General features: G+C 39.5%; 1 protein-coding gene across 1 annotated transcript in view; it reads right to left on the reverse strand.

The window, feature by feature from the left end:
• Positions 1-24,498, reverse strand: part of LOC145324591 (septin-1-like) — a 65,690-nt gene that overhangs the window by 30,224 nt on the left and 10,968 nt on the right. Inside the window, exons 5-7 of the mRNA XM_080167172.1 lie at positions 16,531-16,612; positions 9,763-9,811; positions 7,627-7,698 (exon numbers count right to left, since the gene is read on the reverse strand). Of these exons, the coding sequence (XP_080023298.1) occupies positions 7,627-7,698; positions 9,763-9,811; positions 16,531-16,612 (203 nt within the window). The remainder of the gene's footprint in view (positions 1-7,626; positions 7,699-9,762; positions 9,812-16,530; positions 16,613-24,498) is intronic.

A 24,498-nucleotide genomic window follows, 5' to 3' on the forward strand; every position in this document is an offset into this window, starting at 1 on the left:
CGGTCCCAAACTGCGGCATCCCGTCGGCTCGGTCCGCGGTTTTGGGGGCGGCTGCTTGCTGCGGTGGTGCTGGGGGCGCGCTCCCTTCCATATGGGCCACTCTGCTGGGCTTCCCTGGAGGGGCACCCTTATCGGCGGTGCGCCTGCGGCTGGCTACCTGGGCCCAGTCAGCTCTGCACTCGGCCGCCGTGTGACCGTCATAGTGGCAACGCTCGCACTTGGCAGAACGGTCACGGCGTGGCTGGGTGCGTCTCTCCTCTAGGCTAACTTCCATAGGCGTCGGGCAGTCTCGAGCTCGGTGACCTCTCCCCTGGCAGCGGAAACAGCGCCCTGGAACCTTGTCATCTGGAGCGACCTTCCCCATCTGGTGGAGACCCGGAGCCAAGGCGCCAATCTCCTTTGGCTCCGACTCGTCATATTGGGGCAACTGGATGCTGGCCGATCCAGTGAGCCCGTCGGTAGAGTCCACTAGGCACACACCCTCCTTCAGCTGCTTGGTAATCATGGTGACGGTGAACATGGCTCTACGAGTGTACTCAGGTACACTCGTGATCTCATGACTCATCATCTCGCGTTTCACATTAGCGTTACGAATGCCACGATTTAATTCGTCCACTAACAACTCGAGATCCTCATGGCTGTAGGCGTCCCTATACAAGGCACACTTGGTTGATATGTATGCTTGTATAGGTTCTGTCGAGTGTTGCTTGTAATCCCTAAACGCTTGTTTAAGCGTTTGGGATTCAAAAGCAGGATGAAATAACATTTCACACTCGGCCTTGACCTGTTCGTAGGTCAAGGCTTGGCCTGCCTCGCCAAACAGATGAGAAGCCATTTCCGCCGCTTGCCCTACCAGTGACAGTAAGAGGGCATTGCGGCGGTTGAGGGAGTCATGGGGTGGCACGCGGTAAGCCGCCCATGACATCTCGAGTCTGCGGATATGTGAACTCCAGGATTGCTTGGGCGGTCCTCTATACTCTGGCAGGTTACTCAGCATCAGCTTGCGGTACTCGGCTGGAGCCGGCTGAGGGTCATCCTGGAGCCATCCTGGGGCCTGGTCGCCTCCTGGCGCTTGCGGCTGTTCCATCGGGTCAACGGTTCAACGGCGGGACACAAAGTTATAAAGCAATAGGATAATGGTTTGTCACTTGAGGCTTTCTAGCCTAACAGCCAACACTGTTTTTATCACTAGGTTGGTAGTTTAGTTACAAAGATATAACTTAGCTGTACTTATCACTAGTTGAATTCTGAGGTTGTAGAGTAGGCTGGTAGGGGTAGATAGGTGTTGAGGGTCTGAACTGCTGTCAGGAACTGATTTGGTTTTCCTTTATCACACTACAGATAGGGGGAGGAAGCTTGTAATTCTTTATTTTCTAAAAATACCTCTGTTAGATGCTATGGAGTAGCTCCGCTCCGGTGTGTGTGTGTGTGCGTGAAATCTCCTGTCCTTGCAACGCGCTTACGCACCGTCAAATCCGCGCACACAGGTAAAACGCGCACTTATCCCTCAACTCGCTCTCTCATTGGTCCGCTTTGTCCGTTGAATTTTATGATATTTCCGCACTCCGTTGCGCTACCCGTAAATGGCGCTCTGTGTTCCCGGCCACTAGCTCCACACCGTGGGCGGACTTAGTCTAGTGTGGGTAGGAGGGGGGAAGCGCGTGAGGGGACGGGGGTAAATCCGTCCGTTCCCCCTGTGAGGAAGGGGGGAGTGCTGTGGGTTTGAGGTAACTGTGTGATGAAGTAATGGTGCCCTTTCTCCTTAATCCTAGGCTTATCTGTTATGTCACCTTGATTGTATTTCCTTCAGTGGAGAGTGGGCCCCTCCCTTTCCTCTGAGATAAGGGGTGTATTGTTGTTGTGCTGTAGGCTTGAGGTGATTAGATTGTGTATCAGGGCATTTGTTATATTACATCTAGCTTCTATTTTTGTCCTTATCACAATTACATAACGGATTTGTTTACCAACCCTGTTCTATTTTTAGTTGTTATCACAATACACAATAAATCCAAGCCTGTTCTATTTTTAGTTTTATCACAACACAACAAATTGTTTGCCAATCTTTGCTCATAAATCTATTGTTTAGCCATCACACCAGGGTGGTAATCCCTGCAATGTGATATAATATCTGTTTTTCTAGATGGGTGGCTGCGTTGTAGCCTCCCAGGATACTTGGAGTTGACGTAGTTTTCTCTGCTTTGGTGCACTACACTCGTATGTTGGCTCGCAGCTCGCAGCTATGTGGCGTGTTTCAGCCTATCGGCGGCAGGGAATGTCCCGTCCTGCTAGCGCCGCTGATCCAAATCCGGCTGATGGCGGCAGGGAATGTCCCGTCCTGCTAGCGCCACTGGTTCGGATCCTGCTATCTCTTGCAGTAAAATTGGCCTATTTTCAGCCGTTTACACTTATTTGGCTTGTTTCAGCCGGTCCGCAGGCCTGTTTCAGCCCTTTGAGCGCTCAATTCTCCGTTAGATGTCGGCGCTTCTCACGGTTCTTCGTCAAGTTTCGCTGTTTCACGTCCACAACTGCCGGATGCAGAGTTAGACCTTGCTATCCAGGGTGGGTAATTCAGGTTGCTTGTGTCAGTTTTGCCAGTTTCACTGCTGGGAGTACCTTAGCCTCAGCTGCGCGTCTGCTCTACACTTGTGGTTTGCCGTAATCTCACACAGCTGTCACCAAAAGTTGTGGTATCCGCCGAGGATAAATGGCAGACACCGGAGTTCAATTAGATTACGGCAGTGTGACAGACGTGGACACCTTACTATAGAGAAGCTACGCTTCTCTAGCATTCACTAAATAATAATCAACATCTATTTCAGTTGTCACTTTATTGCAGGTCTAAAGGGTACTAAAGCTATATACAACAAACAAAAACTACACAGATAGGAATAAATAATCATAACATAAAAGCATTATAATACATATACAATAGTCAGTTTGGGCAATAATGATCCCCCATCCCTGGAAAGGGTGGGGGGGAATTAACAATACAGTTAACCATAATAAAACTTGGCAGATTCAATCATTAATATTAGGCATAGGGAGGGGGTCGACAGACCCCTTCCCCAGGACTCGGGGGAGGGCCATTGACCCTCCACCGAACCCCGGTCAGGGGTGCCATAGGCATGGCTCACGGTTGCCGAATACCACAATGGAACAAGTCAATTGAGAAGACAAGGTCGTGTTTATCATACTCTAAATTCACAGGATAGATTAATAATAATGTTATTTTGTTCTGTAAAAATTAAATTTTATAGTTTGATCAATGATTTCTAATTTCTTTTAAATATTTAAAAATGAGAAATTTTTTTTTAATTTTTTTTTTTATCTTCTTTAAATAAGTCATATATAAATTAAATAGGTATTAATCAAAAAGAAAGGAGTTTATATTTTATGTAACTAAGTATTTTATTTTATATTTTCATAACATTATTATAAATTTTTGACTAGTCTACTGAAAAGGCTCCTGTTTATTTACCTTCCGGTCCAACCTATCAAAGTTATGCTTGTTCAAGCAGCAATCTTCAATCACAATCAAACAATAATCATTTCTTAAATTTGCCGTCAAACTCTGTTATTCAAAATACTTCAAATTTTGTTAATAACAACAGAATGAACTATAAAAGATCTGATGTTCTTATGGATACAACAATGTCAGCATCAGAATTCCGAACCATTTTTCCTGATTTAGCTCCAGGTGAAGGTCCAATCCCTGAGTGTTATTTTTACTTAACAATAGGTGAATTAGCTATTGAAAACTGTAAGGCAAAGAGTAAAGTGATTAAGAAACCTTCTACACTAGAAACCAAGTTAAAGGATAATGCTATTAAAATACACACTGTCAAGTCATGGGATAATAATACTATGGATAATCTTAAAGATAAACTTCATCCATTGAGATTTGATCGCTGTCCAACTATAAGCTCTGAAGAAATGTTTGTTAAAGCGGCTCATTTTTATGATGACAAAGAGTTACTTCCCATTAATACCTATGATCTGTCTAGGCTGGATTTGACAAATAAGATATTAATGAAGGGTTTTGAAGAGCTTCATAAACCGGATTCCACAATTCTCTCTGTAAAAATGTTTTCCCCTGAAAATGTAAAGAAAACAAATGGTGGATTATCAAGTTTAAATGTGGTACGAGATGAGAGTGGAAATCAAACTGTTTTAACTTCTCTTTACTTAGAAGACATTGAAAATATTAGAAATTTCAAGGCTGCATTTTTTGGTTTATATGTTGCGAAGGACAGAGTTATGCCTTGGGACAAATCTCTCCAACCTCTGTGGAAATTTTTTCTAGTACATGATTGGTTAAAAGATATTCCTAACTCTTTTGGATACAATACAAATGAAGACCAAGGGAGTTTTTGTACTTCGTTCACTGATAGCGTATTGCAAACAAATGCAATTAGATTTTCTCAGAAACAACCGCATATGTCATTTTCAGAGTTAGATGCTCATTTCCGAAGTTTTTGTACTTTCAATCAAAAATGTTCTTTTGTTCAGCTGGTTCCCGTGGTTAATAAAAATGTTGATGGGAAAATGAAACAGGTTATCAAAGAAACTTGGACACCTTCAGAACCTGGTGCTTCCTATATTGCAGTAAGAACTATTTGTCGTGTGTTCAATTCTGACAAAAACTGCAAAAAACTCTTTTGATTCTAAGTCTAGAAAGTGCCACGACACAAATGGAGGGAATAAATACCTTCACATTTGTATTGTTAAAATGCCAAATGGTAGACCTTGCGGCCAGGGCCACAAAAACAGCAGTCATCCAAAAAATTGATTTTATTTATTGTTTGTTTATTTTTAGCTTATAAATAATAGTTTAAGTTTTTCTTTTATTATTAGCTATGGTAGTTTTCATTTGTTTATGTTATATCGAGCTTAGAATTAATACATTTATACAGATTTTATTTTTGTATTTTATGATATCTATTTTTGATAGATTTTTAAAACATGTTTATCTTTTTATAGATTAAGCATTTTATTATTCCATTTTAATCTGTTTTTATTTATCTAACTATTTTATAGTTAAAGAGTTTTATTGATTTTAATAGTCGTCTTTTATCCCAGTAATATATATATATTTATAAATCCATAGATTTATTTTATAATATTTATCATTATTTTGAAATTGTCAATAATAATTGTGTTTATTTTCAGAAAAAAATTTGGAATATTAATTTTATTGGGGGGCTGGTTTTAAAATGACAATGTGAATGTTTAAGGAAATGTTGAATTCAGTCATTTGGGTTTACCTGGAGATGTTTTGGAATCTTGGCTAAAGAAGAGGAGATTTTTTCCAGTAAATAAAGAGTTAATCAAATTACCAAAGCCTTTAAAAAATACTGAAATTCCTCTGTTGGAAAATTATAATGATGAACCAAATGCTGATTTTTGGGTTAAATTTCCTTCTAGACCGTTACCTGGCAGATATAGTCCAAATACTCCAATTTGTGCTAATTCTTATGAAAGTGAGTTTTTACAAATTAAAGAAAAATTGTCTTTACCTCAACGTGAATCAGTTTTACAAACTATTAATGATTTAAGATATGGCGCAAATTCACTAGTTGATTTTGACCGTATAGAGCCTCTTTTTGATTCAAATGCACAGAATATGGGTTTATAAAAAGTTGGTTGTCAATTCACTGATCAGTTGGTAACCATGATAAAAAAAGGTTATGTTTCTGGGCCTTTTGATCAGCCTCCAATAGTGAATCTTAGAATAAATAGTTTGTTTGTTGTTGAACAAACAGACAAATTTAGACCCATCTTAAATTTAAGTGCACCAGAAGGAAAAAGTTTCAATGATGCAATAGTAGACAATTTAATGACAAAAGTAGTGATGTCTAGTCCGTCTTTGGTGGCAAAAAAGTTGTACTCTATTGGAAAAGGAGCTTATTTGTCAAAAATAGATCACCAGAGTGCCTATAAACTTGTTCCAACCCATTTTGATCATTTATTCTTGCAAGGTTTTTTTTGGTTAAATAAATATTTTCTTGAAACTTCACAAGTATTTGGTGCAAGATCAGCTGTACCAAATTATGACAGGTTACATAAAGGTTTTTCTGACATTGTTAAAGTTAAAAGTGAAACAATAGAATTGTATTTAGAACGTCAATTAGATGATCAGATTGTCATGACCAAAACATTAGCTGAGAATAAAAAGTTTGTTGAAGTTTATTTGGATTTAGCTGAAAAAATCAAGTTACCATTAGCTCCGTTAGACAAACCAGACAAAGCTTTTTTATACCAACAAGAAGGAGTGATTTTAGGTATTTATTTTAATACTATAAATATGTCATGGTCACTTCCTGAAGAGAAAAGAATCAAGTATAGTAATTATATATCAGATATTCTTACTGGTGGAAAAGTTTCACAAAATGAACTTCAGAAACTTTTGGGTATGATAAATTTTATTGTTCAAATGTGCCCAGTTTTAAAGTTTTTTAGAACTCCTGTAATAGATGATTTAAAAAATTCCTATGAAATGGAACCTCTGTTCTTGGACGCTGATACAATTGATCTTTTACATCAATGGTTGTATATTCTAGAGGAGTTGAAAGATGGTTTCCCTATATCTGATATGAATAAGTGCCCTCCAGCAAAATCCATTGTGTTTGTAACAGATGCCGCAGGTTGTGCTTCTCAAACAAGTAACCATGAATTAGGCATAGGCACAGTTGGTTATGTTATGCCTCATAGTGAAATGTCTGATTTTTTCTACATTGGACAATGAATGTGGCCAGAGAAGTTTATTTTACAGTTATTCGATGAAGATGGAAAAAAGTTTGGAAACAAGACAACTTTTTTAGAAGCAGTTGGTGTCCTTATTTCAATTTATCATAACTACAAGATGATACATAATAAACATGTCGTATGTATGGTGGATAATGTTGCTGTTGTTTGGGCCTTTATCAATGGCAGATCTCGTCAGGATCCTTTTACCAGTCTCATAGTGTCAGTAATAAATCATATCGCTGGTTCAACACCTTTTAAATTATATGTAGAACATCTTCCAAGAGTGTCAACTTTGCCAGCTTTAATAGCGGATACATTATCAAGAACAGATCCTAAAGGCAAATATCTTATTGACAATATTGGCAAGCCTGTTAAAACTGATTGGCCACCTGCTTTGAAATCATGGTTACTAAATCCTGTTATAGATTGGGATCTACGATCAAAAATTTTAGCTGATTTTCGTGCTTCTCTTTGGGTTTGACTTCTTTTGGATATTTTTCTTACTGTTTTTGGTATTTTTATGTTTTAATGAACCAGTACTTAAGCAATAAATATTAGGTAAATTAGATAAGTAAGGGGTTTGTTAGTTAAATATATTTGTTAAGAAAAAGTAGTATCTTAAATTGTTTAAGTACTGGTTTCTATAAATCTTTTCTTTAAAATAAAATAAAATAAATTCCAAAAGAAGTTCAACAGATTTAGGTCGAGAGCTGTATTCCTCAATGAAATCAAGAGTTAGTAATTCATAAAATAAAGGTGAGAAAATTTCCATTCATAGAAAGCTGGATATAATACGATGCTAGACATAGTTTTTTTTCGTATGGATGAGAACCGGTTCCTATCCACCGGATTCGAATGAATACGAGAAAAAAATATTACCTTTCCTAAGCCACTCTCTCCCACAACCATCAGACTAAACTCAAATCCTTTTTTCACAGCTTTCCTGTACACCTGAAGATTAACACAAAATAATTCAATTTATATTAGATTTAAAATTAGAGTAAATCAACAGGTGGGGGCGCTGTGCCGACTTTCAATATTGGGTCTTTGAATATCAGCCAAAAACATAGCAAATATCACTTAACACAGCAGTCGCTACAAAAAAAGCAAAAAGGTATTTGCTAGAAGACAATGAAGACTTGATGGGGCCAGGAATTTGTTAGACATCTATACTTATTACATTTATTGATTTAAATGAGCTAAAATTACAGTTAAATCTTAAAAAATTTATATTTATAATTTATTTTAGTAGCAATTCTACTTCATAAGTGATTTTGTTTGTCTGCTTGCCTTTTCTTTTTCTTTTTCTGTGAATGTCTGTGAATGTGAATGTCTGTGAATGTCTATGATTTTCAGGTGCGCTTTGTTTTAGTTCCTATAGCATGTTTTAGGCTATTGTACTATTGTAAACTCTAAAATATAAGTATTATGAAATTTAATTCCTAAAAATACAAAAACATACACACAAACAAACATCTTCTTGTCAGTGGGGCTTCTTATTGGTCTAGGGAAGGTTTATTACAATTTTGGGGAGGGGACCTCAACCCTCTACCCATGCAAAAAAAAAATCTCCAAAAAATTGTTTTAAAAAACTTAATTGGAAAGTGTATGGTTGACTTCCCCCTTCCCCCACACTCCTTCAAGTGCCCCTAGAGGCCTCTAGGTGGGCGTAGCCGCTGGTGTATATGCATTGAGGAGAAAGATTAATTTTGGTTTATGACGTATATGATATAAATTAGTAAAGTTTAAAGAAAATTAAAATAGAATGTGCAGAGATTATATTTTAAACTTTGGTGTTAAGATTTAGCATGATTGTTCAAAATGTTCAATATATAAAGCAGAAAGATGACTGTCTGTCTATCTAATAAAAAACAAAAGGTCTCACAAAAATTGTATTAAATCTTTCAGCCATCTTTCTGCTAGTTTTGGCTATTTAAATGGGTAGCTCTCTCCAAAAAAATAAATAGAATCTGAGACAAACTATATAATTTAAATCTTCAAAACAATTTAGAGGGATTGAAGACTTTTAAATTTTTTACCGTTTGACAGCCTTAAAACAGTACAAATACTTTGTTCCAAAAAAAAAAAAAAAATTACCAGGATGCCTTAAAAAGTTAAAAATTGATTTTTAACAAATTTAAAATAGTAAAATTAACTGAAGAAACAGTTAAAATTTCATGAAAAATTATCTGTTTTTGTGTTACTTTACCCATGAAGACAATAGAAAAGTTTTGCTAAAACTTTCAAAGTTACAAAATATAATTTTGATTGCAGGGGATAGGTAGATAGTAACATAGATAGATTTATATTTAATTCATATATGTGGATAAAGTTATTATAGGAGAATAAAATTATCTAATTTTAAAGCCATTTGACAATTATCCTAGTTTGTAACTTTTTTTGTTATTCTGTGAATTCTTCAATTTAGGGAAGCAATTTACAGAGCTCCTGTGATGGTTTTCGACTATTTTAGTTCTATTATTAAGTATTTATATGGATTTAGGCTATTTTTGCCCCTTTCTTTCCTCCTTTAAATACACAGCCCCTGGAGGTTAAGGGCGTAGCTTCTAGTAAAAAATAATATAATTTTTTTTATGCCTTCTTTTCCTAATAGAATTTTTTGGACTTTAGTATTCCATTTCATTGGTCTAAAACTTTTAGAGAAACATAATTTAAGATTTTCGTGCTTTTATTTTCCCTGATATTCTTGGCTATTATATATTGTTTGATGTGTTTAATCATATTAATATAGATATATATTTAAACACAAGGAAACTTCATTTGGTCAGTGTTTTCCTTAAACTATCTATCCATCTACTTATATATCTATCTATGAAGCAGCTTATAGTGCCAATAAAAATGACTCTATACAATAAAAATGACCAATAATCTGCCAGTAAACATTTTAATTTACCAATGGTATAATGTTTACTGGCCTATCATTGGTCATTTGTATTTTATGACGTCATTTTTTTATAAGAACTATAAGCTGCTACTCAATCTATCTATCTCTACCTGTTCTGGTAGGCTCCAGATACCTACATGTTCATCCTCTGCATATATCCTAAATAAAGAAAGGATAATTGTGATCAATCATGGCAAATCTAGTCACCTAGCATCTAGTGGCTCTGTATTTGAAGATGCAAAGAAGAGATAGAAAAAAGTTTAAAATCACCTCAAAACTAAAATGGCCTAAAACCATCACAGGACCTATGTAAAGCTTACCTGAAATTGAGAACCAAATTAGTTTAGTAGTTTAGTTTAGGATCTTAAGATTCAGACAAAAGTTCTTATTACTTTATATAATATGATAGTAGCGTTTAGCATATAACCCCTTTTTACCCCTTCCAATTTATTATAAAATTAAAAATATCTCCGCCCATTAACCCTTCTCTTTATTTAACCTTACTAACAGTCATGTTAAGGGGCGGAGTAAGTAACATGTCAGCTTTCTTTCGAGAAGGGGCAGGTTTGAGTTTGGATATCTCATTATCCTAAATCTATTACTTTTATTTTAAAATCAGAGTAGGGCGCAGCACATTACTATCATACAAGGTTATAAATCTAAATGGAATACATAATTAAATCATGATTTTTTATATACATTACTAAATTTATAAAATGCCTGTATGTTTTTCTTGTCAAAATCTTTACGAGAATTGCTACCAAAATATTTATTGACGTTTTGTTTTGGTCTAAGTCAAACATAGAGCTATTTAAGAGGTTGTAGTTGTAATTATAAATTAAAAGGCAAGTCCAAGAATATTATTATTAACAAACCCTTTTTATCTTACTTATTATATAACAAGGATGACAACATCCATAAGTAGCGAAGCACAAAATTTCGTGGATGGGAATGACCGTCATGGTTGTTTTCTTCAAACAACGGGAAATTTAATTTTGATATCAAAAACAGATATTTTGAAAATCGGATCATAAACACCAAAGATATGGGAAAAAATGTAAAAAAATTTGAAAATAGCCAAAACCCTGCAAAAAGGCAGTCTGACCATTATTGTTGTTTTCTTCAAACGACGGGAAATTTAATTTTAACATCTTTAACTGAAAAAAATTTGAAAATTGGACTAAAAACACCAAAGATATGGGGGAAAATGTAAAAAATAATATAAAATAGCCAAAAACCTGCAAAAAGGCAGTCTGACCTTCATAGTTGTTTTCTTCAAACGACGGGAAATTTGATTTTGATATCTATAACTGAAAAAATTTTGAAAATCGGTTCATAAACACCAAAGATATGGTGGAAAATGTAAAAATAGCTAAAAACCTGCAAAAAGGCAGTCTGACCGTTATTGTTGTTTTCTCCAAACGACGGAAAATTTAATTTTGATATCTTTAACTGAAAGAATTTTAAAAATCGGACCATAAACACCAAAGATATGGGGGAAAATGTGGAAAATCTAAAAATAGCCTAAAACCTGCTAAAAAGCCGTCCGACCGCCAGTGATGTTTTATAGTTAATTGTGCTCCTTAATGATGGGAATGTTGTCAAAAAATTTCAGAATTCTATCTTTTATAGGAGCTGAGTAAATCCCATTTCCCCCATAGCGTTACGGACTGACGGACTGACTGACGGACTGACTGACGGACGGACAAAGTGAATTATAGAGTAGCTTCGCTACTAATAAGAGATATAAGTTTTCCGGAATTGTAATGTAGGGAGTAGATTTGAAATCTGCATAAAATTTTAAGGATTTTTTATAAAATTCGTTTTTTGTATAATTCTTTATCTAAAAGCGGAATTACAAATTAAGTTAATTAATTTTGGCATCTGTGATTGGTGGATTTAAAAAATCTGCGCTCTGATTGGATGTCGTACATCATTCAACCAATTAGAGCGCAGGTAGTTTAACCCATTAGTGCCGAGCGCCACTTTTATGGGCCGATCGAGCTGTAAGTTTCAGGGAAGCTTTATAATGGTCAAAACGGAATTCGTATTTTTTTGTTTTGCTCTAGTGGCGTGCACAGGAAAGTTGCTAAAAAACCCGGTTCGGCTTGGCCATAAATACCAACCAGGCATTAACACCCGTTTTTGGTGCTTTCCCCCAGTTTTAAAACCCGGTTGACCTGTATAAACCCGGTTATTTTGACCAAAAATCGAAAAATGTAATTTTTGAACGCCAAAAGTGAGATGAACACTTTTTAGAACTTTGATACGATCCGTAATTGAAAACTACACAACCTCATGTAATCTAAAGAGCTACAAGTATAATACGAAGCGATTTATTTCAAATTTAGTGTTTCGGCTATAGGTGCCGCCGTTTTCGGGTAAAAAAACCCGTTGCTCGAAGTTTTAAAAGACACACACTACAAAAAAAGAACATATAAAATTTGGGTGTTACATATCAGAAAACGATCATAAAACTATTGGGTGACACCTATAGAGATTACTAGGGTTATTATGGTGGCTCAAACCCTTACTAATGACGTTAATTGTTATTTTTATTGGTTGAAAAGTTAAAACCGGGTAATAAAAACCGAAACCGAGCCGGGTTTTAAAATTTTCGGGTATGTATGGCCAAGCCGAACCGGGTCATAATAGGGCGTAAAAAAACGATAAAAAAATCATATAAAAAATAATAATTTGAATAAAACGAATTCACATATAGATGTACTTGTCAATAAACATTAGATTTCACGAAAAAAATCAGCGACTTTACTATAAAAACAAAAAAGTTAGATGGGGTATTTTGAATTGTCATGATTTTCAAACTTTGTTGATCTATACCAGCAAACGGAAGTAAGCTAAACTGCCTGCTCCAGGGGGAAATGAAAGCCAGGGTAGTAGAGGGGGGATTCATACTGAGAATGATGCAATTATGAAGCCGGAAACCGGTTTTTTTTCCATTTTCTGGCACCGGGTTTTAAAACCCGGTTCGGCACTAATGGGTTAAAATCCACCTATCCTATTGGTCAAAATTAATTAACTTAAAATGAATTTCCGCTTTTAGATAAAGAATTTTACAAAAAACGAATTTTATAAAAAATCCTTAAAATTTGATGCAGATTTCAAATCTACTCCCTACATTACAATTCCGGAAAACTTATATCTCTTATTATATAAGCCCGAAATTAAGGAAAGAGGGACAATTTTGAGGCCAGGTTACTAATATATTTAGTTTAGAAGAAAGATTTATAAATACGTGACTTTGAACATGGATGACAACATCCATAAAAGCGAAGCTCTAAAACTATAGGACAAACGAACATTAACTTTTGTAGAGTGTCAGAACTGAACATACAAAATATAAATATATAAAAGTTTAAATGTTGTTAGTTAATTCGTTGAAAACTGCATAAATACAGGGTGTTTTCGACTTTAATATAGAGATGCTTTGCTTTTAACATTGTGCTTTGTTGTCTTAAGAATCAGTATTAAAAAAGTAAAATCAATCGGATAATTATATTAAATAAAAATTTGTTGTTGAAAAAGTTAAAAAATAAACATGTTTTTGGACATTCTAGTAACGAACATAGAGTTGCTACGCTTTCTAAACTACTACAAGAATCATTATGCAAAGTTTGAAACCGATAGGACAATTCTAACATGCCTAGATCAATGTAATAAGCTATCCTTTCCAGACGGACGGACGGACTGACCCGAATTATAGAAAAGCTTCGCTTTTAAAAAGGTTATGTTGACACGCCCATTTGTAAACGTATGGTATTTAAAGGCTGATTAGTGTAATCTTAAATCAGTCATTTATCAACATTGAACATACAGACATATCAGGTATTTTGTTTTAATTGGTAATATTTGTAAATCCTTTCAAACAATATTTTATTGCTGTTCTTTTTACAAAATTATTCTTAATTGGACATTTTTATGTTACATACATCACTAACGGCTGCGCGCCTCTAGAATCTAGGGGCTCTTGACTCAAGGGGGTAAGAAAGGGGGCAGAAAAATAGACTTAGAATACCCTATTTGTAAAATCATAAAATAAAATTGCCTAAAACCATTCTTTGGGACCTAAGTAAAGCTTTCCTCAAATAAGAACTCTTTTAGTTCAGTAGTTACTGAAATCTTAAGATTCAGAAAAAAACCTTACTACTTTATTATATAGGATATCAAATATATCTAAGCAATGTTATTAAAAATTTATAATTTTAGGATGAGAGCTACACTGTTTGTATTTACTGTTCTTCTTGCCATAACCAACACAAATGCAGGAAACTGTGCCTGTCCCCGCATCTTTCGCCCAGTCTGCGGCACTAATGGCATCACTTATCCCAACGACTGTTATAGAAAATGCCAAAACATCCCAGGAATCCAGTGCCGTGGCAGTTGTCCTTGTCCCCAACTAAATGTTGGGGGCAGGGCAACTGTTTTGGCAACTAAAGATGTTGAATGCAGACCATTTCTTAATGCTTGTTGTGCTTGTTCGGGGTCAGGTTTTCCACCATTAGGGCCACCATGTTTTAAAATTTGTTAATTTTGGATATGTTTTATTGTTGCTTATATTACAAGAAAGTAATTTTCAAATTATCATATTTCACACTTGAAAGCAAACAACACCCAATTAATTATTTGGTGTCGATTGCTTCCAATTAGCCAGTGGGCTAACTGTATAAATATGCAATATTGTAATTTTCCTGAATTTCCAAAATAAATATTATTATTATTATAAATAAATTGTGGATTATCCATTACATTTGTAAACATTATAATGTTATATCTAAATTATTCAGAAAACTAAATTAAGATGTTTATTTTTAATCAATAAACATTTAACAAAGATATATTACATTTTGTTTTTTTGATAATATTATAAATTATATTGATTTTGTTTTATTTAGTTTATCTATACCCATTTAGGAATCATTTTGAGCTACCAACCCCCAATTCCTATATATTACGGTTACGCCCCTTGAAGACTCAAGGGGTACTTAAATGGAGGGGGGATTCAACACCCCTTCTTAATTTGATTTAAAGTTTAAAAAGATAAATAATTTGTTTTTGGGGGGGTATTTTTATATTTGAAAGGTGGAGATACCTTCCCTCAAAAGCTTCCCTGGACCTATAGGAAGCTTCACTTTAAATGAAAACAATATCGGTTCAGCGATTAGTGTAAAGACAAAAAAGCTTACTACTTTATATAATAGGATAATAATGTATAGACTTGACTTTTGTGTAAATTCCCTAGAGCAATAATTTAATTTGGCAATGTTGAAATAAGGATCCTATAATTAAAATGATTCTTAAGGTTCCATAGTATAATGATGTTGTTATCCTTGTTTTTACATTTTGTGGGAGTAATCGTCTTTCTAAAAATCTTTTAGTACATATATTTACTATTTGGAAATATATGTACTAAAATGCGCAATTTTTAAATAATTCATGATTTAAAAAGTTTGCAATACATCTTTGCTAGAAATAGGTACACGTATACTGTCCATAAAGTCAGAGATCTGCAGCCGCGCCTCAGCCGCGCATGCCGCATTAGCTTCAACTTTAAACCCACAAGTGTGCACAAAAAATATAGGTTTAGACATCCAGCTTACTTTTAAAGTTACTAGCGGCTTCGCCCCAAGAGGTTTCATCAAACTAATTTTTCGTGTTTTAGATTTTAAAGAAAATTTTTAAAAAAAATTTTGGGGGGAGGGATTTTTTTTTTTGGGGGGGGGGTAATCGACCCCACTATTTTAATTTTAGTTTTAAAAAGAAATTTTTTTTTTTTGGGGGGGGTATTTTTCATTTTTTTTTGGGTGGGGGGGGGTTAGGGGTGTCCCTCCCCCCAAGAAAATAGTTATAAACCTTCCCGGGACCTATGAGAAGCTACCCTGTAAATGAGAACCCTATCAGTTCAGCGGTTAGAAAGATCCTTCGCTACAAACAAACAAACAGACAGACAGACAGACATCGTTCTACTTTGTATTATAGATAATATGACGATTTCACTGAGACTATTACACTCACGCTAGGCCCTCCAAAAATCAACCGTTTTTTTTACAAATAGCACCTATTGTAAGTAGAAAAATATTTCTTCAATTATTATCATTAACTCAACTTTTTAAAAGCTGATTTCTAGGACTACTATTATTAATATAATTAAGTCGTACACTTCAAGCCATTCTATTTGGATAATGTCTGATTTGTTGAACTTTACTTTTATGGATGTTGTCACCCTTGTTTTCTTATATTTTATTAAAATTTTATTTCTAGAATACATGTCAATATTTCTCTATAGAGGAAAATGTTGAATTGAAATGTAAACAGGTCATCTCCATAAGTTTAACTTAAATTTATAAATCCAGAAATTTTGAAAAATATTTTATTCTATTAACTTTCTTATTCTTTATTAGTTTATTATGATTGTAATTTATAATAGGAGGTAGTTTTAATGTTTTTTTCTGAAACTTAAGATCTCAATAACTACTCAACCAATTGGATTCTTTATATTAAGTAAGCTTTACATAGGTCCTGTGATGGTTTTAGGCTATTCTATTTAAGATTCAAATCTTGGCATAGCTTTAAGCTAATTTACTAGCCCCTATGTCCATTCAAATACAGAGGTAGCTGGACAAAGTGTCTCAAAAGTCAGCCATGTAACGTCATAAAAATGAGGGAGATGAGAGGAGAAGTGGGAAAGATAATCCCTAAAAAAGAGATGGATAATCCCTCATTTTTAATGACGTAACAAGGCTTATTTTTGAGACTTTTTGTCCAGCTACATTCAGATTCCCTTAGATAAATCATTAAAACATCCTAAGCATTTACTACTTATAATAACTGATTACTCAAAGAACACTTACATATTTTACCTTGAAATGGGTTGCGAGTAGATTGGTGATGGTGGCTGGTCTTGGTCAACTTGATTTTCTTCAGAACATACGGTACTTGCAACTAAAATAAACGCCAAAGCTAATTTTGCATGATTCACTTCTACACCAGACAAATTGAAATCAAAATGATTGCTTAGAATAGTGTATCTTTTATTAAAAAAAGGTTGAAAAACATTCTAACTTTTTAAATAAATAATGAAGGGTTCTTTGCTTGATTTGAAGGTTAAGAGGGGAGTCCTGATAATTCCTAATCCAAGGTGGGGGAGGTATTTTTAAGATCCTCTTGCTTTATCGGAAACCTTAAGAGATATCAAAACAAACAAATCAAAGTTGCTCATAAATGAAATTCAGAAAATTGAATAGGCCACCCCCCCCCCCCAGAATAGGGGTTAAAGAAAATACAAAAAATCTTTTTGAAATTGGTACTTTTGGTTTGAAGTTTTAATTGTACTCTATATATGTTTGTGAGTTATTCTGTACACGTATACATACATATTCATGGAGGATTTGTTTAATTTTCTAATCCCATAAGCCAACTCTTAGCCATGTAATTACGTAAAGTAACATTTTCCTAACAAAAGATGATATTCTTACAAATATTCCCTCACTTTGAAATATTATCTTGTGTAAATTATAATGGTACCCAATATTTTATAACTCTGTTTTAGCTCAAAAACTTTGGGTGTTTTTATTGAATTTTGATTAATTGGGACCAATCTAGTAGAGTCCTATTTTTCAAAGCATCATATTTTTCAACCAATTATTTATTTCTACAAGAGTGGCAATTTTGTTATTATTAATTTTAAAAAATGTGATAAAATTAAAAATCCGCGAAAAAAGTGGGAGGTCTTCAAAGATAAAATTAATATTTATTGTAAAAAACAAAGAGGTACAAGTGAATGTATAATGTTACATGTTGGGAAAATATCCTAAATTCAATTAGATTGTACATGACAAATGTTGTAACAAATTTGAAAGGAGAGGCCTGGGTGTTTTTACATTTATTATTAATATTACATAAGAAACATAGCAAAAAAATACATTTTTTATTTCGTAGTACAGCTATTTTTTTTTATTAATCTCGTACTTTCCTTCTGTACGAAGGTTAAAAATAAAGAACAGTTAAGACAATACTAAAGATCAGCAGTTTACCAAAAAAAAAGTTTTTCGCTGTTAGATGAGGTAAAATAGTTATAAACCGTACCAGGACCTATAAGAAGCTACCCTGTAAAGGAGAACCATATCAGGTCAGCGGTTAGCAAGATTATTTGGTACAGATAGACATCCTTTTACTTTATTACAGGGAACAGTTTTAGTTTCAATAACTACTGAAGTGATAAAGTTTAACTTTTAGGGAAGCTTCACATACGTATGGGGATGTTTATGGGCTATTTCATTTTTAGATTTAAGCATCGATATGGTTTCAGGCCTTTTTCCGGCTCATTTATTACTGCATTGAATAATGAGCCCCTAAATGCTAGGGCACAGTCGCTAGTTATATTTATATAGAAATGATTAATTAGGAATTACAAGAAGAATCCGCCAATAAACAAAGATGATGTAGAGAATTTTCTATCCTTATTCGAACGTCAGGGAGGAAGGAAACATTTATGTTTATTACACTAGTCCCCAAAGTTTTCTGATTCGTTGGCTCGACATCCTTGGGAACTTTTACCGAATTTGAATGGTTCATTCAGTTGAGTGTACATCAATTTAGCGGCCATTGTCTTATCCCTTTAGATCTCTGGTCTAACGTAGTAACAAAAATATTAAATTTTGTGTAGAATTGTTTGGTCTTTCTTCAATCTTAATTCAAACAAATACTTTTTATTTATGTGCAAACATCCTGTGAGCTAGATTCTACTTTTCTTTGTAATTTAAGATGATAACATTCATAAAAGCGAAGCTTAAATAATCCATGAGTCAGACAAAAATGTAAAAAGGGAGGTGTAGGTTGCGCTAAAAATCCGCAAAGGTGTGAGTTTTAAGGCTTAAAAATAGTAGTATTGTGGTATCCGCCGAGGATAAATGGCAGACACCGGAGTTCAATTAGATTACGGCAGTGTGACAGACGTGGACACCTTACTATAGAGAAGCTACGCTTCTCTAGCATTCACTAGATAATAATCAACATCTATTTCAGTTGTCACTTTATTGAAGGTTTAAAGGATACTAAAGCTATATACAACAAACAATAAATACATGGATAGGAATAAATAATCATAACATAAAAGCATTATAACACATATACAATAGTCAGTTTGGGCAATAATGATCCCCCATCCCTGGAAAGGGTGGGGGAGAATTAAGAATACAGTTAACCATAATAAACATGACAGATTCAATCATTAATTTTAAGCATAGGGAGGGGGTCGTCAGACCCCTTCCCCAGGACTCGGGGGAGGGCCATTGACCCTCCACCGAACCCCAGTTCAGGGGTGCCATAGGCATGGCTCACGGTTGCCGAATACCACAACTCTCCCCTCGGAAGGCTGGGAGAGGGTTTCCCTACCAGACTTCCGACAGTGGTTGAGGCCTTCGGTCCGCTCCTTAGGGCTAAGATATATACAAACGATAATGATTCAATGGAATCCTAGTGGTGAGTGTTTCTCAGGGTTGATGGGCTCCCAACGTGGGATAGAAGGCAGAGGCTGGCTTTGGTTGGACACGTTGTTCGGCGCCGGCAGGTGTCAGGTTGGCAGGTGGCACCGTTGTTGCTGGAACGGTCAGCAGTGGGGCCTGCTGGTTGTTGTTGGCAGCGGCTGGGGCGCTGGCTGCCAGGTTGATCGTCTGGGCAGCGGCCTGTCCTCCTGAGGGGCCGCGGGGTCTGCCAGAGGGCGGTCCTGGCCTACCTGGGCAGTCATGCCCGCTGTCAGCTGATTGCATAGACACCATCTCCTCGGCTGCTTCCCTGCCGATGGGAATGGCATCCCAGTCTACTGAAAAGTCCCGGGACTTGGCATGGGTGAGCCTGGCTCTAGCCAGAGCTTTCCTATACAAAGTTGGATGGTACAGGAACACTTGTGACATCGCATTCAGGGCTGCTCGGACACCTCCTTGTGCTGCTGCCAGAGAAATGATGGTTAGGTCCCCCAGCAGTTTGAGGATCAACAACAGCAAGCACAGTATGGCTGCGCCATCTCCCCACTCGTGGATAGCTTGTCTAAATCCAGCCCAGACATCCAGGGCGGCCTCTCCTTCCTCCGCCAGTCGGTCAATGTTGTAGGACACTATCCCATGGTCTCCTGTGGCCGAACAGCTGCCTTGCTGAACGCAGGAGCCATAGGATAGGCCGGTCAGCATGGCGCTCTTGTATGCTGGGAACGCCAGCAGTTGTTGCCAGTCGTTCAACTCAGCCTGCGAATACAAGCCCCCTGAACTGAAGTCATCTAAGGGCTCTGTCAACAATTGCTTAGGCGTATCCAGCGGGGGTGGCCTCTTCTTAGGAGCGGGGGTTAACTCTATCCAGCCTTCCTCCGCGTGCACAGTCAGGGGGTATGTGGAGGAGCAGGGAATCTTGGTGGCGTGTTCACTATATACTCGTGTCACAGCGTCTACAAATCCTGTGGGTTCTACTGGCACTTTGTCCCAACACTCCTTGTGTTCGCGGACAACGTATTTATGGCGTTGGCAGGTCAGCTGCAGCAGGATGTCTCCCCTCAGTACCGAAAACGTGCTCCCCTGGACACGCACCGGGTGGGCCGGGTCTAGTTGCTGGAGCTTCCAGCAGTTGGCCGCTACTTCTTCTGCTGCTGTGCTTTTCATGCGCGTTTCCAGGGTAAACCCAATATAACCTGCATGTATTTGGGCTTGTAGGGGGACGTCAACATCCCTGGCCGACACTCTGGGCAGCGCAGCCGCGGCTGGGTCAGCTGCCACAAACAACGCTGGATGGTTGGTGGCATGGGCCTCGAAGTCGCAGTTCACAATCGAGGTGGGGTTGGTCATGTTGATGAAAAACTGGGCCTGATGGTCAACCAGGTATGCATCCATCACTAGGCTGGGCTGGAGGCTGCGGATCAGCCTCAAGGGGCAATCTCTCCCCAGGTGGTCCCACACGTAGGTTGCTTCCCCAGTGATGCAGGACAGCTCAGAATGGGGACACTCCAGGGTCAGGTGGTCAGATTGGGACTCCACCCGTCCATCCTCTACCACGTAGGTCTCTTCCTTGACCAGCAGCCGTCGCTCCTGGAGCACTAATTCATTGCGGTACAGCTGGCCCTCGAAGTGGACGTCCTCCCCTTCACAACCCACCCCCTCGGGGCTGTTGACGAGGGCGCCCACCATGTCGATGGTGAAGAACAGGGGATGGTTCAGCTGGAACGTCAGTGGCTGGGTCTTGCCTGGCAGCGTGTAGACTCGGTTCCTGGCCAGGTCTCGGCACGCTTCTGGGTCTATCTTGGTTGGCCTCATGAGGGTGGGGACCGAGGTCACCTTGAGGTGACCCCATACCCCACACCTGAATGTCCACTGGGACACGGTGAGCTGGCAACTGTACCCGGTTGTTTCCCTCACCTTGACTTGCTGCAGGACGTGCACTTCATGGCCCAGGGGCACCTCCTGGTGTAGGGGCTCCGTGTTACACATCTTTTCTTTATTGTAGGAGGTGACGTGGGTGGGGTTGGCACAGTCCCATCCCACCAGGACGTAGCTGGTTGTAGGCCACACGGCTGCCAGCAGGAGGCCCCACAGGACCATCCACCAATGGGAGAGGCTTCCAGGCAACCATCTACCTCGCACACGCGGCTGGGGATCTTCAGCTCTGGTCACGGCTGCTTCTTGTGGCTGGACACGGCTGGGCTGCTCCTGGCTAGATACAAGTTTCCATTGAGCGTTATCTTTGTGCGGCCGGGGCACCCCGATACCCTCCCCAATGACAGACTGGCAAGCGACTGGCACTTGCCTGGGTGTCGGCTCCCCTAGCCCCAAGTGCTCCCTTCCCTTGTCCAAGGCATGCCCAGTGGCATGGGGCTGAAGTGCATGTGGCACAGGCTCGCCCTTACTCACTTCCCTCCCCTGCCCTAGGAACTCAGGTGCATGTGGCACAGGCAAGTCCTTATTTTCCCAAATTTCAATCTCCCCAGCCTCTGGTGCAGGGGGCACAGGCAAGGCTGGGGTTTTACAATAGCTTGGATACAACACATTTAACAAATTCAACTTATCCTGGTGTTGGGCAGCTGGGTTCCTTCGGCTGGCAGGGGGCTCTGGATGGCATGTAGCTAGGCTCTCCCTGCAGGCTGGTGGCGCTGGCTGACAGGGGGTGACGGGTGTCACCCCTTCCTCTGGGACTGCTGGCTCGTTCCAGGACTCAGGTCTCTCGGTGGCGGCGACGGTTGTCGCCCCAGACATCAGGTTGGAGGCTGGCTCGTTCCAGGATCCAGGTATCTCGGTGGCGGCGACGGTTGTCGCCCCAGGCACCAGGTGGGAGGCGCTGGATAGCACCCCCCCGTCATCCCAGGTGGCGACGCCGGGTGGCGCCCCATACATCGATGCTGAGGCGCTGGCTAGCGCCTCCTGCCTCTCTCGTTCAGCGGCCGCCAGGGCCTCCCCGTACACCGTCTCAGGGACGCTGGGTAGCGCCCCTCCACTCTTGCTGGGTAGGCTCAGTCGGGCAGGTTCCATCATGTTGAGGCTAAAAGGCTGGGGCCTCAGAATCTCTGGCTCGGCGATGTTGTTGGGTTGTATCAGCTCTGGCCCCAGGTGGTTGAGGCTGAAGCCTAGGCCAACCCGGTTGGGTTCAGCCGCGCCGCCCAGTACGTTGATCCTAGCTGGGACAGTCCCAAACTGCGGCATCCCATCGGCTCGGTCCGTAGCTTTGGGGGCGACTGCTTGCTGCGGTGGTGCTGGGGGCGCGCTCCCTTCCATGTGGGCCACTCTGCTGGGCTTCCCTGGAGGGGCGCCCTTATCGGCGGTGCGCCTGCGGCTGGCTACCTGGGCCCAGTCAGCTCTACAATCGGCCGCCGTGTGACCGTCATAGTGGCAGCGCTCGCACTTGGCAGAACGGTCACGGCGTGGCTGGGTGCGTCTCTCCTCTAGGCTAACTTCCACAGGCGTCGGGCAGTCTCGAGCTCGGTGGCCTCTCCCCTGGCAGCGGAAGCAGCGACCTGGAACCTTGTCATCTGGAGCAACCTTCCCCATCTGGTGGAGACCCGGAGCCAAGGCGCCAATCTCCATTGGCTCCGAATCATCATACTGGGGCAACTGGATGCTGGCGGATCCAGTCAGCCCGTCGGTAGAGTCCACTAGGCACACACCTTCTTTCAGTTGCTTTGTGATCATGGTGACGGTAAACATGGCCTTACGAGTGTACTCAGGTACACTCGTAATTTCATGTCCCATCATGATGCGTTTTACATTGGCGTTACGAATTCCACGATTTAATTCGTCCACCAACAACTCAAGATCCTCATGGCTGTAGGCGTCCCGATACAGGGCACATTTAGTGGATATGTACGCCTGTATCGGTTCTGTCGAGTGTTGCTTGTAATCCCTAAACGCTTGTTTAAGCGTTTGGGATTCAAAAGCAGGACGAAATAGCATTTCACACTCGGCCTTGACCTGCTCGTAGGTCAAGGCTTGGCCTGCCTCGCCAAACAGATGGGACGCCATTTCCGCCGCTTGCCCTACCAGTGACAGTAGGAGGGCGTTGCGGCGGTTGAGGGAATCATGAGGTGGCACGCGGTAAGCCGCCCATGACATCTCGAGTCTGCGGATATGTGACGACCAGGATTGCTTGGGCGGCCCTCTATACTCCGGCAGATTGCTCAGCATTAGTTTGCGGTACTCGGCTGGGGCCGGCTGAGGGTCATCCTGGAGCCATCCTGGGGCTTGATCACCTCCTGGGGCTTGCGGCTGGTCCATCGGGTCAACGGTTCAACGGAGGGGCACCAAGTTATACAGTACTAAAAATGAGTGGTTTGTCACTTGAGGCTTTCTAGCCTAACAGCCAACACTGTTTGTATCACTAGGTTGGTAGTTTAGTTGCAAAGGTATAACTTAGCTGTACTTATCACTAGTTAGGTGCTGAGGTTGTAGGGTAGGCTGGTAGGGGTAGATAGATGTTGAGGGTCTGAACTGCTGTCAGGAACTGATTGGGTTTTCCTTTATCACACTAGAGCTAGAAGGAGAGAAACTTGTAATCCTTTATTTGCTAAAAATACCCCTGTTAAATGCTATGGAGTAGCTCCGCTCCGGTGTGTGTGTGTGTGTGTGTGTGTGCGTGGAATCTCCTGTCCTTGCAACGCGCGTACGCACCGTCAAATCCGCGCACACGGGGAAAACGCGCACTTATCCCTCAACTCGCTCTCTCATTGGTCCGCTTTGTCCGTTGAATTTATGATATTTTCCGCACTCTGTTGCGCTACCCGTGAATGGCGCTCTGTGTTCCCGGTCGCTAGCCCCACACTACAGACGGACTTAGTCTAGTGTGGGTAGGAAGGGGGAAGCGCGTGAGGGGACGGGGGTAACTCCGTCCGTTCCCCCTGTGAGGGAGGGGGGTAACTGTGTGCTGGTGTAATAGTGCCTTTTCTTCTTAATCCTAGGCTTATCTATTATATCACCCTGATTGTATTTGCCTTCAATGGAGAGGGGCTCCTCCCTTTCCCTTGGAATAAGGGGTGTATTGTTGTTGTGCTGTAGGCTTGAGGTGATTTGATTGTATATCAGGGTCTTTATTATATTACATCTAGCTTCTATTTTTGTCCTTATCACAATTGCATAACAGATTTGTTTACTAACCCTGTTCTATTTTTAGCTGTTATCACAATACACAATAAATCCAAGCCTGTTCTATTTTTAGATTTATCACAACACAACAATTTGTTTGCCAAGCTTTGCTCATAAATCTATTGTTTAGCCATCACACCAGGGTGGTAATCCCTGCAATGTGACATAATATCTGTTTTTCTAGATGGGTGGCTGCGTTGTAGCCTCTCAGGATACTTGGAG

The sequence above is a fragment of the Acartia tonsa genome, chromosome 7 (assembly GCF_053477335.1).
Source record: "Acartia tonsa isolate MP-2025a chromosome 7, ASM5347733v1, whole genome shotgun sequence".
Lineage (NCBI taxonomy): Eukaryota > Metazoa > Arthropoda > Copepoda > Calanoida > Acartiidae > Acartia > Acartia tonsa.